The sequence below is a fragment of the Amblyomma mixtum genome, chromosome 5 (genome assembly GCF_055824585.1).
Source record: "Amblyomma mixtum isolate Tamu chromosome 5, ASM5582458v1, whole genome shotgun sequence".
Lineage (NCBI taxonomy): Eukaryota > Metazoa > Arthropoda > Arachnida > Ixodida > Ixodidae > Amblyomma > Amblyomma mixtum.
The window spans coordinates 185,343,126-185,357,976 of NC_143016.1; the positions used below are offsets into that span (position 1 = coordinate 185,343,126).

General features: G+C 45.9%; 2 protein-coding genes across 4 annotated transcripts; one reads left to right on the forward strand and one right to left on the reverse strand.

The window, feature by feature from the left end:
- Positions 1-398: 398 nt before the first annotated feature.
- Positions 399-7,362, forward strand: LOC149345106 (uncharacterized). Of its 2 annotated transcripts, XM_089546433.1 has the most exons (4): positions 399-980; positions 1,764-1,893; positions 1,967-2,101; positions 2,244-7,362. In XM_089546433.1, the coding sequence occupies exons 1-4, from the start codon at positions 553-555 to the stop codon at positions 3,261-3,263; spliced, it is 1,713 nt and encodes a 570-aa protein (XP_089402559.1). In that variant the 5' UTR covers positions 399-552; the 3' UTR covers positions 3,264-7,362. The 2 variants fall into 2 exon arrangements, with proteins under 2 accessions (XP_089402559.1, XP_089402560.1); XM_089546434.1 differs by lacking the exon at positions 2,244-7,362 and having other exon boundaries at positions 1,967-2,119.
- Positions 7,363-7,368: 6 nt separating this feature from the next.
- On the reverse strand, positions 7,369-14,213 carry LOC149345107 (uncharacterized). Of its 2 annotated transcripts, XM_089546435.1 has the most exons (2): positions 13,851-14,213; positions 7,369-9,301 (listed from the first exon to the last, which is right to left on the reverse strand). In XM_089546435.1, exons 1-2 carry the CDS (start codon positions 14,074-14,076, stop codon positions 7,962-7,964), a joined length of 1,566 nt encoding a protein of 521 aa, XP_089402561.1. In that variant the 5' UTR covers positions 14,077-14,213; the 3' UTR covers positions 7,369-7,961. The 2 variants fall into 2 exon arrangements, with proteins under 2 accessions (XP_089402561.1, XP_089402562.1); XM_089546436.1 differs by lacking the exon at positions 13,851-14,213 and having other exon boundaries at positions 7,369-9,370.
- Between the last annotated feature and the right edge of the window lie 638 nt (positions 14,214-14,851).

Sequence of the window (14,851 nt, forward strand, 5' to 3'; positions counted from 1 at the left end):
GCTGGTGTATGTAGGAGATTAAACTGTATTCGGCGAAGAATGCGAGCTTCACTGATCGATAAGGATGGGTGCGGTGGTGGTAAATCAGCTAAATCTAATTTTTGCTGCGCGTAGTATTCGTCGACAGTACGTTTGTAAGCCCTGACCGCCTGCTCCGTCGGTGGGCTCGTCCATGGGATCCCCTGCGCCCGGTGTATAGTTTCGCAGGCAAGCTGGTGAGCCAGCTCATTGCCGGGGATGCCCATGTGACCAGGGATCCACCGAAGGGTCACCGGTCGTGGGCTTAATGCTAAGAGGGCGGCATCTAAGGCCGATCGAGTAGGGAAAGGGAGGGCTCTTTCATGGAAGGCACGCAGAGCTGCCTGCGAGTCTGTATACGCCTTTTCACTGTTTACAAACACGCGCCTCTGGCGCTCATTGGCTGCTCCCACTAAACTTCCGGCGAAGAACTTCCGGCAGTGTTTTTCAGGCGGCGCGATACGGAGACCTCGACTATCCGTGCGTGTTTTGAGGCTGTGCTTACGTTCATTGTGCGTCGCTTGTACAAAAATAATGTCAAGTGATTATTTTAAGAAGCTGGACACCGAGGCGCAAGTGCGGTACCGCGCGAAACTTTCGTTCAGAGGCGAGAAGCTGCCTGACGCTCTCGACGACGACGTTGTCCGGTTCGCCTTTACATCGGGCCCACGAAATCTGCCGCCTGTGACAGCAGCAGATATTTATTTGTATCTTGTGGAAGGCGTGTGTTTTTACACGAACGAACAATTTAAGTCTTATAAACTTGAAGATGCTTACAACGCATTCATATGCGGAAAGGTGAAGCAAGTGAAATCTTTCAAGGCGGGAGCGCACGGAGACGGCGTTATTGTTATTGCGGCGACTGTGGAAGCCAGTCAAACGCTTTCGAAGTCCTACAAGGCGTGGTGCATTGCGAAGGAGGATGGAACCGTCGAAAGTGCGCATTGCACTTGCATGGCCGGGTAAGTAGGCGAATCATAATAAGAGCTACAATGCGATAAGCCTTTACCTTGCCTTATTTTTCATTTTTACGAATCAAACCACAAAGAATGGAGACTTTCCCGTTTTCGAAAATTCTGTACTAGTTGCGTTACAGCGCAGAAAAGCGCTACTGTTCGCATAACTATGCGCGTGTAATGAAATGTTTGCCATACTGCCGTAATTCGTCATTGTAAACTTTGTTTGCTGTGCTAACAGCCGCCGGAGCGCGGCTTTATCGCTTTGCTCGTCGCATGCAGATTTGTCCAGAATTACCTCGTTTTGTTTGTGACACGCTGCCGCATCTGGGCTGTTCTAGGTTGTACATGTCATTTGTAACATGTTATCTGTAACTTTCCATACTGTCTTTAAATTCAACTCGGCCCAGTGCTGTCAGTAGTCTATTTCGAGGATCGCCGAGAGCGCTTGTGATCACCGACGCATATTATTCATTCGTGGGGCGCAACTCAGCCCAATAATCCGTTTGTTCAGACAGCTGTTATTGGTCTCCATGCAAGTCTGCTTTATTAAAGCCACTACTTTGCGACAATATTCATGTCATAGCCAGATCATTTGTCGATGCTTGACTGCATGATGTTGCATTCATCCTGATCGTGTTGCCTTGTGGATGACAAAAGTCGTCAGATCTCACCCTCCAGCATTCTTTTGTACAAGGCATTTAAACTTTTTCTAGGGCCACACTTCTCACCAATAATTACAGTTGTTTGTGAACTTTTTAGTTCTCATGTTTCCTACTTATTTTTCAGCCTTGGGGAATGCTGCACACACGTGGCTGCACTCTTGTTTAGAGTTGAGGCAACTGCGCAGTATGGCCTGAATGACCCGTCCCCAACTGATGTTGCATGTAAATGGATTGAGGCATCAAAGGGAAGCACAGTAAGTCTTTGTTTTCATTCTGCCATGAACAGAGTTGTGAGCAAAATTGTAATTGACACTGAACTTTCCACAGGCAGCACCAGTCTCGGAGATCGAATTTTTTAAGCCCAAAATAGGCCGTGCACCACCCCAAGTCAGCGAGACACCAGACTACTCAGTACCAGTGCTCACGGATGAGCAAGTGTCAAGGTTTCTTCATCAAGTGAAGGTAAGGACTTCACATTAAATAAATTTTGATACATACGTAGAGAAAGGACACACACAAAAGATGCTCACTGTTTGTGCAACTGTAAAGAATCAGATCCACTGACATTGCAAATAGGGCACTAATTCCAATACTGTTTTTTCAGGAAATTGCACCAAACACTTTGATCCTGACTTCAATCTCTGACAGCGAAGACACAGACTCTGCCCCTGAGACAGCTGCCCTGGAACCTGTACAAGTGGGCAGATCAAAGCAACTCTCTGCGAAACCGCCCCTTGCTGAAATATACCAAGACCTCGACATAGACGAGGGGAAAAAAGTGGAACTGATAGCTGCATGCTGTAGTGAAATTGAGGAAGCGACTCGAGGCCAAGCAAGGTCACCGAGGTGGTTAAAAGAACGTCGAGGGAGGATCACTGCCTCTGTAATGCACCGTGTCGCAGCATGCAGCACAGGTGCAGCAGGCCTTGTTGCGGAGATTATGGGGTACGTGAAGACCCCTCAAGTATCCAACCTGCGGTGGGGCTCCCAAACAGAGAAGAAAGCTGCGCAGGCATTTATAGAAACGGAGTCTGAAAAACATGTGGACTTCAGTCTTCGAGACTGTGGTCTTTTTATTGAAAGGAGCATGCCTTTTATAGGAGCATCTCCAGATGCACTAGTGTCTTGTTCATGCTGTCCAAAGTCGGTACTAGAAGTGAAATGCCCTGCAACTATGAAAGATGCTTCACTGACGAAGGGCTTAACTAAACTGGCATACCTGAATGAAGACTTACAGCTCAAGCACAACCATGCCTATTACACACAAATTCAGGCTCAAATGGCTCTTACTGGGCTGTGTCAGGCATATTTTGTGGTATATACAAGTTCCTCTCTAACAAAAGAAATCATAAGCTTTGACGAGACATTTTGGGCAGCTACTAAACTCAAGGCAGCAAACTTTTTTTTTACCCACATATTCCCGGAACTACAGTCAATGCACATCTTCAGTCAAATCGAACGTGCAAAGAAGACATGTCACTGCCGAGGCACCAAGTTGGGCCACATTGTGGAATGCTCACTCTGTGAGGAAACGTTTCACCTCAAGTGTGTAAAACTTAGGCGCACACCTCGACAATGGATTTGCACTGCATGTCAACATAATGGGCAGACTGCTGATGAGTAAGGACAAGGCCAGAGGAGCTAGTGCTGCTGCTTTTCCCATTCCCTCTTTGAAGTGTACCGGCTCTGTTCGCTTTACTGAAGTCGTGTCCTCCACAACAGCTGAAAGCGTTGCCATTCAGGCAGCTCTCAAGAAGCTAGGGTCTTGTACGGCTCAACCTGTTGTTATCCTGTCGGAATTGGATTAGATTGGAAAACGTTTATTGTCAGCACTGAGCCCTAGTGGGCATTATACTAGGTGGCATCGAGCCCATGGCTCTTGGCGACCTTGTGAGCCCACTCAGTGGCCCGGACTTGCGTCAACGGGTCTGAGCTGGCCAGTATAGCCTCCCACCGCTCTAGAGAAGGGACTGGTAGTAGGTCCGCCGGTGGCAGCGCCTTTTTGCAGCTCCATAAAATGTGGTCATATCCGGCTATCTCGCCGCATTGTTTGCAAGTAGCATTGAATTGTGTTGGATACATGTGTGCTAGTCTCGACGGGCTAAAGAAGGCTCGCGTCTGGAGCCGACGCCACGTTACCTCCTGGCTTTTGTCGAGCTTTTTGTCTGGTGGCGGATAGATCCTCCTTTCCAGTTTAAACTGATTGGTGTATTCGTGAAATGATATGAATGCATCTCTCGTGAAATTTGGGGACTCAACCCGGCTCACTGCTCGGCTGACATAACCTCGAGCTATACTGTGAGCCAACTCGTTTCCCCTGTTCCCCGAGTGTGCCGGCACCCATATTAGTTCCACCTCTCTTTGGTCCCAGTCTTTATCTCTTAGGATTCGTTCTGCCTCCTGGGAGATCATACCCCGCGCAAAATTGTTGATAGCCACCTTGGAGTCGCTAATTATGGTGACTGCTTTGGTGCAGGCCATTGCCATGGCGATAGCCGCCTCCTCCGCTGTCCCTGAGTTTTTTGTTTTGACCGAACCGGCCGTTAATGTTTCACCCGAGTCGTTCACGGCCACGACCACAAAATGGTCGCCTCCTTCGTATTCCGCCGCGTCTACATAGGTTGTGTATTCCGAGCCTTCGAGCTTGGCTTCAAGGGCCTTTGCTCTGGCTCTCCTCCTGCCTTCGTGAAAAGCAGGGTGCATGTTTTTTGGAAGTGGTTTAATAGTGAGTAATTTTCTAACTTTGGTCTTTAATTTTGCCTGCGCGTTTCTTTCCGGAATTCTATCATGTAATCCTAGGTTGCTCAGGATCTTTCTCCCCGGGGGTGAGGTCGCAAGCCTCCTTAATTGCGCGAATATATGTGCCTCGCATAGTTCCGTGGTGGTGTTGTAGATCCCCAGTTTAAGAAGTCTTTCCGGAGGAGTGCAGTGGGGCAGCCCCAATGCTGCTTTATATGCCTGCCTTATGATCCCATCTATTTTGTTCTGTTCCGCCAGCCCTAGCTTTAGGTAGGGAACGGCGTAAACTATTCTGCTTATCACGAAAGCCTGAACCATTCGGCAGAGATCTTTCTCTTTGACTCCCCGTCTTTTGTTAGCTATTCGCCTTATGAGCCTGGTTGTCATGTTAATTGTGGACTTAGGCCTGTTTATTGCCTCTGTGTTCTTTCTATTGTCCTGTATTATAAGTCCTAGGACCCTGATTTTGTCAACTCTGGCTACCGGAGTCTCATTTACCAGTACGTGAATGTCTCCTGCGTTGGTATCGCGTTTCCTAGCCCCCCGGATCACCAGAAGTTCGGATTTGCTTGGCGAGCATTTTAGTCCTGCCCATTCCGCGTAATCCTGGACAATATTGATCGCGTGTTGGAGATTTTGTTCTATTTCCCCATCGTTTCCTGTATGCGTCCATATTGTTATGTCATCCGCATATAGCGTATGGTTTATACCTTCGACAGTCTTCAATAGCGGCGGTAGGTTCTTCAACGTTTGTGTTTCAATCTCTGTGATGTAGTGATCGCTACCCAAGGTGTGTCCTGTGTTTGACCATCTTTCACCCTCGAGGTCTTTGCCTAGGGTCAAGTCTGGGGACGTGTCTACGCTGACGCTATTGCCTATCCTCGTGGGGTCTTGCGGGTTGTTTAGTAGCGTGAGCCTTAAGTTTTGGATTTCGGTCCATAACATACTGAGAAGGTTAAAGTGCATGATACCTACTAGGACAAAACTTGTTATTTACCATGCCCTCTTTGACTCTCATGTTAAATATTGCCACTTGGTCTGGGGTACAACGACGCAAACTAATATTCAGAAGGTTTTGACATTACAAAAAATGCAGTCAGAGCAATTGCGGGTGCCACATACTTAGCACATACGAGTGCTCTATTTGCAAAATACCGCATTATGGATGCAAGGGTTATTCATCAGTACCGTGTAATTCAGCAGTACAAATCTCAGGTACATAGTGACACCATCTTTTTTGCTGACCTTGCGAATCTACGGGAAAATACCGCTGTTCACAACACAAGACACTACGAATATTGGTATGTACCTTGTCCACGCACAAATTACGGTTTTCAAACTCTCAGGTATGTGTTGCCATCTTTCCTTAATAGTAACGCTTTCACTAATCAATCCATTCTTTCCGTTTCATATAACGCTGTCAGAAATATGTTCTTACAAAAGAATGAATCATGTCCAACTGTAAAATAAACAAAGTGTCCATGTGCTGTGATTAAACTATCATTTGCGTGTGTGTAACAGTACCGAGACTATTCTGGTGATCTGTTATGAGGATATTGTACATAGTTGTTATTTCATGCATTCTCTTGTTATTGTTTTACTGCTGTCTGTCATCGCCGTGCCAAGCCGCTACGGGAGATGGGAGCTTTGTCAAGCCGCGTGCGCGGCTTTTTTTCCTTTCTCCTCAGCCATTGTACATGACTGAAATAAATGCACTGAACTGAACTGAACTAGTTTGTTTCCCTTAGGGGAGGCCGTCCGATATCCCCATGCCGGATGCGGGGCGTTGAAGTCCCCCGTGATTACTAATCCCTTCTTATAAGATAGTCTAATGGCTTTACGTAATAGGTCCGCCAGCCCTTTGCCCCGGTTTTTCGGTGAGTTGTATATATTCAGAATAAAGAGACTGTTGTCCCCTTTTGTTTGGGATTATTTCTAACATCACGTAGTCCTCACTTGTGTTTTCGAGTGCGTGTTGCGTTGCCGTTAGATTTCTTTGCACTAGCATGGCCGTGAACGACTTGGGTTTGTGCTCTTTTTGCACTTCTAGCGGGGAATAAAAATCTGCCCTTCAAAGGTTAGAGTGTGGGTTCCCTACTGATGCTTTGTGTCTTAGCGGTCTAAGTTTGTTGCATAATCTGAGCAGCAGAGGCTTCTCTATACGCTTCCAATGTCCAATGGGTGGCCTCACATACAGGTATCATAGGCAACGAGATGGCGGAGAGCCTCGCCCTTAGAATGCTGTCTGGGAACCCTTCGAGAAAAGTTGCTCAAGAGGACAAGAGACACTTCAGGAGACAGTGTTCAGTCACTTCACTTCTTTGTGGGGCTCAACCAACAAGCCATGTGTGACCAAGGGTCTCCAAAGATCCCAAGAAGCTTTACTGCACTGCATACGCACGGGCTCTGCTCGTTCTCCTGCGTATATGTATAAGACGGGCCTGGAGTCGTCTCCATCATGTTCAACGTGTGGTGTGTGCGGTGATATAGGACATTACTTAATGTGCTGTACTCTTCACGGCGCGGAAAGGTTAGTGTTCAGCTCTCTCAAGAAGGCAGGACTCCCTCACAGCTCCCTTCAAGACATTGTTTCTCCACTTGGGAACCAATTCTGTATAAAAGAGGCTTCACGTCTTCTTTTAAAGTACTTCCTGGAGACGGACCAAGTCTCCATATGGTGACAGCATGAGTGGCTATTATTTGTGTTTGTGATTTTGGCGCCAGATTATGTAATTTATTTACTGTAGGTGCCGCTACGGTGGAGCAGTTGTAGGCAGAAACCTCAAGGCTAACCCTGTAGCTTACAGCATCTCAACTTAAGCACAAGCTTTTTTTTTGCTGAACACTCCAAGTCTTATATTTTATCACATTCGAAAGGCAGATAAACACTGCTTGTTTGACAAAATATGTTCACTTCAAGGACTAATGTCGGATGCATTTGTCGGATGTGCAAACTCAAATATTTTAAATACAGTACGGATACAGTACAGTACAGTAATACAGTACAGATACAGTACAGTACAGATTTTAAATACAGTACGCCTTCACGTCCCAAGCAGGGAACATATAAAAAAACACTGATACAGAAGCAAACAGCAAGTAAAACTTTGAACACCTGCTCTGAGGACAGAATATCTATACAAGCAGAAAACAAAAAGCCCAATTCTCAACATGTGAGAACAAGCAACAGGAAATACTTAAAAATTGAGTCAAACAATATGCAGTAATTGACTGCAGAGAGTGCAAGAAAATAGAATAAACAAATGTGAAAAGATCAATGTGGGCAACATCAACAACAGGACTTATTGTGTACACACAGTGCAGACACATTGGATGTAGTAGAAAAGATAAACACATGCAATGATTGTCAGCATGGTCACACACACATGAGCACTTGCTGTTCTATCACAGTATGTGTACACGTAGTGCAGACACCCTGGAAGTAGTCGAAAGCATAAGTACATGCTATGAAACTGTATGCAATGATTGTCAGCATGGTCACACACACATGAGCATTTGCTGTTCCATCACAGCATGTCTGTATTCATGTTTCCTCACAGCACTGCACTTTCGTGGAAGAGAGTTATGAAGCACTTCTGCGCTGAGAATTCTTAATGATAGGGGTTTGCAGATTAACTAAAGCAGAGCACACCACCACCACTTTATCTATGGTTGCGAGATTCTTGTCGCCAGTCCTCTTCACGAAGTTCAAAGGCAGCACAGTCTGGAAAATTCTGAAAACTTTCAATCTTTGTATAGCCCTCTCAACATGGATGCGCACGCTAGAGACTTTCCTAGACGTTGTGACCTCAGCACCAGGTAGCTGGGCACGATTCTCAGTCAGTGATGGCATGAGAAGTGTTGCACCTCGTGCAGCAAACATCTCACCGCATCTAAATCCTCGGTCAACAAGAAAGACATCCCCTTCCTTGACCTTGTCTAGGAGACCACTGCGTAGAGTAATCTCCTTGTCAGGCGTCCTGCCTCCCCATGCTTTTGATACGAAAGTTATTGCTCCTGGAGGTGATATTACAACTAGTATTTTTACTGTATTATGGTGTTTGTAATGAGAATATGTCTGGCTCCTTGCTGTCATTAATATCGGCCTCTGTATGAATACTTCGGTACAATCAATGATGCCAGCTACACCATCAAAAAAAGGGTCCTGAAACGCCGCTGGCTGATTAGCTTGGAGTGTCTGTCGGGAAGGCCAGATTATCAACTTTGTCATGTTTGCAGCAAGAACATCAAGCCATGCATGAAAAATTGAACTGACAGTGCCATTTGAGATGCCAAATCGGCATGACAAATCTTGGGTAAGCAGACCCAAACGAAGTCTCATGAGTACCATGATGAGTTGTGTTTCTGCGTCAAGCCATGTGGCACATGACGGCTTCCATGCTGACAGCACAAACTGCAGGAAAGCAGTGAACATGGCTGTGGATACAAACCCTGTGTAAAACTTTACTGTTTTGGCCGACTGCATTACCACTTCTTTGGTTATAATAGCATGGTTTGTATGCTTGTTTCCAAGTTCAGCAGCCTTTTGCTTAGCTGCTGAACACTCTTCCTCCAGAGAGGCCAAACGCTGCTTAAGCCTGCCATTCTCTTCAATAAGGTGGGATATATTCTGCATGCTGAGATCAGTTTCTGTTTCCATGTGGCAATTCTCTACCACGGAAACAGTTGCAGTCGCAGATAGTGCAGTATCATCCGCGTCTTGTCCTGAGCCAGTCCTGTTGAGCCCACAGTCAAGCACACTTGGCCCAGGATTGCATGCAGCAGGTCTGGATGCTTCCTTCAATCCATCCTTTCGAGCAGCGCGTTGGAACCTAGAAATTTTCTGGGCCACATTTCCCGAGGCACGATAAGGAAATATGGAGGGGACATAGTCGGGATGTGTGGGGTCAGATGATGGTTTACCTAAAGAAAGAAAAGAATGTTTGAAAATTAGTAGCCACACGTGCACTCCCAAATGCAAAAAAAACTGGCTGAAATGCCCAGGACTTCTCTAGGAAAAGGAAGAAACACTAAGGGTTCCTTGGTATGATTACATACTTTCCGTTCGGCATTTGTAAGTAAGAAACTGCACAAAAATACTGAATCAAGCGAGTTGGAAGCATTTCACTCTTTTTACCAGCACTTGCAGGCGATCGAATGAATTTCTCCAGCCGCTCAGAATAGTAGAACAAAAAGTGCGTCGAATGACACCCCAGCGTTTTTGGATTTCGTCCCTGTAGAAAAGTTGATGCAGCGAACGGGATCGAACATACAGTGCATCTCGAGATACAGTGCGGTGACATCGAACGTGCCCATCGCCTTGGCCAGCCGCGTTCTGATCAAGCTCGACCAATCATAGTTAAGTTCCTGAACTTTAAATCTAAACTTGAAGCATTTCGAAATGCACATAAATTAAAAGATCTCACGGAACCAAAAGTTTGGCTAGACGAAGATTTCTCCCCAAAAGTTCTTCATGCACGAAAAAAGCTGCGCGACTTCGCCAAAGCAAATATCAAAGAAAACGAGCGTTATTCCGTAAGATTTGACAAACTTCACATGAAAAATGGTGTTTACCGGTATGATTCTGCAACAGACAGCGTGAATAAACTTCCTTCAAGGCATATGCCCCCCGAGAATTGACAGTCTACCGCAAAGAAAATCAACCGTATCAAAACCAAACCAATCTCATTGGTCTTGGCAAACTTCCGCAGCATACACAACAAAGTAGATGCACTTAAAGCTATTACACATACCTGCTCTGCTGATATCATCGTGGGTACGGAAACGTGGCTAACAGAAGACGTTTCATGTCATGACATCGCGCTCCCATCATCGTTCGTATTATTTAGGAAAGATAGGGCTGATTCTCGACGAGGAGGAGGAGTGCTGATCGCGATTAACGAAGACTTCCATGCATCTCTTATCCCTATCGACTCACCCTTAGAAATAGTCTGGGTTTCCGCTCAACTTGGCCATATGCTTTGCATTATAGGCGCCTGTTATAGACCACCAAGTAGCCAACCTGAATTCATTGAACTCTTAAACGACGCTATCGAGCAGATCCTTGTAAAGCACCCGAATTGCCTCCTATTTTTAGCAGGTGACTTTAACTTTCCTGCGATTAACTGGACGACGCTAACCGTTGACTCCAATAATTACCGACAGGACAACATTAACTTCCTTCACTTACTTCAATATCACCAGCTCACCCAAATTGTTCACGAACCCACTCGCGGTAAGCATATCCTGGACCTCATCTTAACAACCCATCCTGAGCTCTCAGAGATCCACGTCTTGGAAGAATTAAGTGACCACAAAGTTGTGCACTGTTCCCTTTCTCTTCCACGGAGCGACAAAACAAAAATGAAGAAGCTTATCTACAATTACGCACGCGCGGACGTTGAAAAAATGAACCTGTTGCTGGAAACTTTCACAAATAGTTTTCAGGCCAATTTTCATAATCGCACGGTCAGTGAAAATTGGAAGTTGTTTCGTGCCAAGCTAAAAGAAGTTGAAGATTCCTGCGTGCCAAAACGAATGATAAGCACACGTACTAACGATCCTTGGTATACCACAGATGTCAACAGGGCACTAAATAGGAAGAAAAGAGCATTTAGGAAAGCCGTTCGAACAAAGGGAACTACAGACTGGGAAAACTACAAAAGCATTTCTAAAATAGCTGAAAAACAAATTTCGGAAGCCAAAAACAAATATTTTAATTTTACACTTCCTAGTTTGATAACAACAGACCCTAGGAAATTTTGGAACACTGTTAATCCTAAAAGCGCTAGTACGGTTCCTGTTCTTTTGGGTGCAGACGGCAGCACTCTACCTATAGAACAATGTGCAGAACAATTTAACAACCACTTCTCACAAGTTTTTACAGATGAATTGCCCATTTGCAATCCACTGCAGCTTCCTGAGGCCAATATCCAGATTCCTTTTTCACCCATTCACATATCTGCGCTTGGCGTGGCTCGTGCAATTGACCGCCTACCCCACCACACTAGCCCAGGACCCGATGGTATCAACGCGAAGCTGTTAAAAATAACCTGCCAGCACACAGCTTTCCTGCTATCACTCATTTTCCAACAGTCACTCGATACAACATGTGTGCCAGAAGATTGGAGGTCCGCTTATGTAATCCCGGTATTTAAATCTGGAGACAGATCCGTTCCTAATAATTACAGGCCAATTTCATTAACCTCGATATGTTGCAAGGTATTCGAACACATAATATACACAAATATTATGACTCATCTTAACCAGAACAACTTGCTTCACAACAACCAGCATGGCTTCCGCAAACATTTATCGTGCCAGACACAGTTATTTGAGCTAACAACGGACCTTCATCAAGCAATCGATTCTTCCCTATACATTGACTCCATCTTTATTGATTTCTCTAAAGCCTTCGATCGCGTGCCTCATAACCGTCTGATGATAAAAATACGCAACTTGCAGCTGGATCAACATACTACGCAGTGGATTAACGCATTTCTAACAAACCGCTTTCAGTCAGTTAAATTAGGGAGCTTCTTATCAAGACGTACAGGTGTTGCTTCAGGAGTACCTCAGGGTTCGGTGCTGGGTCCACTGCTTTTCTTAATATATATTAATGACATCGCGTCGAACATAACATCAACAATACGATTATTTGCAGATGACTGTGTAATTTACCGAGTAATATCTAGCCCTCGCGACATCGTTGCTCTCCAGACTGATCTTGATGAGCTAACTAATTGGTGCGGCAGGTGGCAAATGGTAATTAACGCCGATAAAACTAAACACCTCAAGTTTACTTCCGTTGCCAACATGAGCCCTAATGCCTACTCAGTTAATAATACTACCATTGAAACTGCAGCGTCGGTAAAATACCTCGGAGTAAATTTTAACTCTAATTTATCCTGGAGCACTCATATTGAACAAATCACTAACAAAGCCTTAAAAAAACTTGGTCTTCTTAAACGCCGACTGCACCAAGCCAACCAGGACACAAAACTACACGCATTCAACATGCTGATCAGGCCTGCGATAGAATACGCGTCGGTGATCTGGAACCCTCATCACGTCTATCTCATCAACATGTTGGAATCTATTCAAAACAAAGCTGCTCGTTTCATCCTTTCCCGTTACTCTCGGTATCAAAGTGTAACAGCACTGAAACTATCGCTCCATCTCTCGCCTCTGGTCATGCGCAGAAAATTCAGCCGTTTATCCTTTTTCCATACTATCTACCACAGCAACACACCATTTTCAAGCTCTCATCTTCTCCCGGCACCGCACACATCGGCTCGTGTAGATCACATGCAGAAGATTAAACCTATTTTCGCTCGGACAGAACGATACAAATACTCACCATTGGTCTTGTCTATCGAAGAGTGGAATTCGCTTCCTTCTAGCATTGCGACTATCGCTGAAACATCCTCATTTCAAACAGCTCTTTGGTCCTATTTAGAAAATTCTAACGTATGTTGATGTGCGTTCTTTTTTTTTGTTGTTTTTTTTTGTTTTTTCTTGGTTGCTCTAGTGTGTGTGTGTGCTGGCCGTAACGTTCCGCAAAATGTTAGATGCTGTGTTCAGCAACTTTCAAAGCCGGAATTTTTCTTGTTTTTTTTTTTTTTTTTGCGCGGTTTGCTACATGTGAATTTTTTTCAAATACCTCATTTTTTGTTCCTCTTATTAACTTGTACCTGCCTTCTTAACTTGTTTACTTCTGTTTTCAGCCGTTTGTATTCTGTGTTTTATATCTGTTGTTTTCTTTCATGAATCCCCCCCTATGTAATGCCCGCATTGGGCCTTTAGGGTATTGAAATAAATAAATAAATAAATAAAATACGACCAGAAGGTTAGCAACAGACGCCTGAGCAATCGCGCCAGATATGCGCATTAAAGAACACCAACCGAGTTAGGCATTACAACAATAAGATGCTTGGGCCCGCATCGCAGCAAAAACTGCCGCTCATAAACTAAGCATGAACTAAGCGCTCGATTACTAAGCTGGGATACTTGGGTTCGATCCCGGCCGTAGCGGCAGAGTTTTGATTGACGCGACACGCGTCTAGAAAGCGACCGTGTGCTGTGCAAATTCAGTACACATTCAAAACCCTCAGGTGGTCTAAATTATTCTGGAGCACTGAACTACGCCGTTTATCATAGGCTGAGTTACTTCGGGACTTTAAATGCCCGTAAATCACACACACTCGCATTGAAGCATGATCAAAACTGCACTGCAAGCGTCACAAGCTGGCTAATTGCCCTGGAAATGGCTAAACGACGCCTTGCACGCACAACTAACCGCAAAACAGTGTTTCCTTACCTCACAGTGCAATTTTTACTGCTAGAGATGCAGCCGCTGATTAGGCGAATGCGGTCGCGACGATTTCCAACCCGCAACGTTCAATCTCAAAGCGCACATAAGACGTGCAGGAATTAGCTGCGGCACAAGTAGACATCATAAATCTGTTCTCACCTTGAACGAAATGAGCAGAACAAACATGGGAGCTTTTCGTAGGCATCCATCGGTCCCGCCGAACTGCTGCTATCCAAGTGTTTCTACGCTCGGCGTCTGCCGGAAACCTGAAAGTGCGCACCTGCGACAGGAGGTTGGTTCCAGGTCGCAAGCTGCAACCTGGCACACAGCAGCACGGTCCACGTCGTGATGGGGTCACGGAAGATGTTTTTCCACCCGAAAACATATTGCAACAGGGCGACTGCGCCGTACTTTGGCCGTGCTACAAACACAAAAGAAAAAAACGCCTCGACCCTGCGGCTCGCTCGCTCGCTTCGCGGGGGAGACCGGAAGTTTCCTGGGTGTCCATCCGGTTTGCGGCGCTGTGGCTCCCCCTGGCGGCTATGAGCCCGTGAAAAGGCGTATAGACAACGTATTGGGGGGCGGGGGGTAGGGTGGCAAAGTGTGTGATGGCATCGGCGATCCCGTGTATTTCTAGGGCGAGCGTGGAGGGTGGGGAGGTGTATGGACCGGTTGTGTGAGTGCTGGTTGTAGAGAGGGAAGGGTGGAGGAAGAAGGCTGCTGTGGAGCCCGCGGTTTCCGTGAGACAGGCGTCTGTGTAGGCCACCGTCGCAGCGTCCAAAGGTGGCTTGTGGTTGTATGCGTATGCCTGGCGACGGCCTGCGTGTGTGTGTGCGGACATGTTGCGTGGAATGCGTGCGAGGCGGAGGTTAGGGGGATAGATTGGAGGTCGGTCTGGGAAAGAGATGGGTGCGTAGGGAGTCTGGGAAAGTATCCACTGTCCAGCTGGGGTACTGGACAGGCGGATGATTTGTCTCTCCCGGTGCAGGTTAAGGAGGGATTGAAGAGGGTGGAAGAGGCCTGTTCTGTACAGGGTGTCTGTAGAAGCCTGAGGGGGGAGTCCTAGTGTTGCTTTATATAGTGTATTGAGGGCCCTGGTTAGTTTGTCTTGTTGTGTACTTGTAAGTGGGCAGTAAGGTATGTAGTACAGGAATTTGTTC

Coding starts and splice junctions, on each gene's coding strand:
- LOC149345106 (XM_089546433.1), top strand. CDS start 553: ATGTCAAGTGATTATTTTAAGAAGCTGGACACCGAGGCGCAAGTGCGG. Junction 981..1,763: donor CATTGCACTTGCATGGCCGG/GTAAGTAGGCGA, acceptor CTTATTTTTCAG/CCTTGGGGAATGCTGCACAC. Junction 2,102..2,243: donor GGTTTCTTCATCAAGTGAAG/GTAAGGACTTCA, acceptor CTGTTTTTTCAG/GAAATTGCACCAAACACTTT.
- LOC149345107 (XM_089546435.1), bottom strand. CDS start 14,076: ATGTTTTCGGGTGGAAAAACATCTTCCGTGACCCCATCACGACGTGGA. Junction 9,302..13,850: donor TTCTGCTCATTTCGTTCAAG/GTGAGAACAGAT, acceptor TTCTTTCTTTAG/GTAAACCATCATCTGACCCC.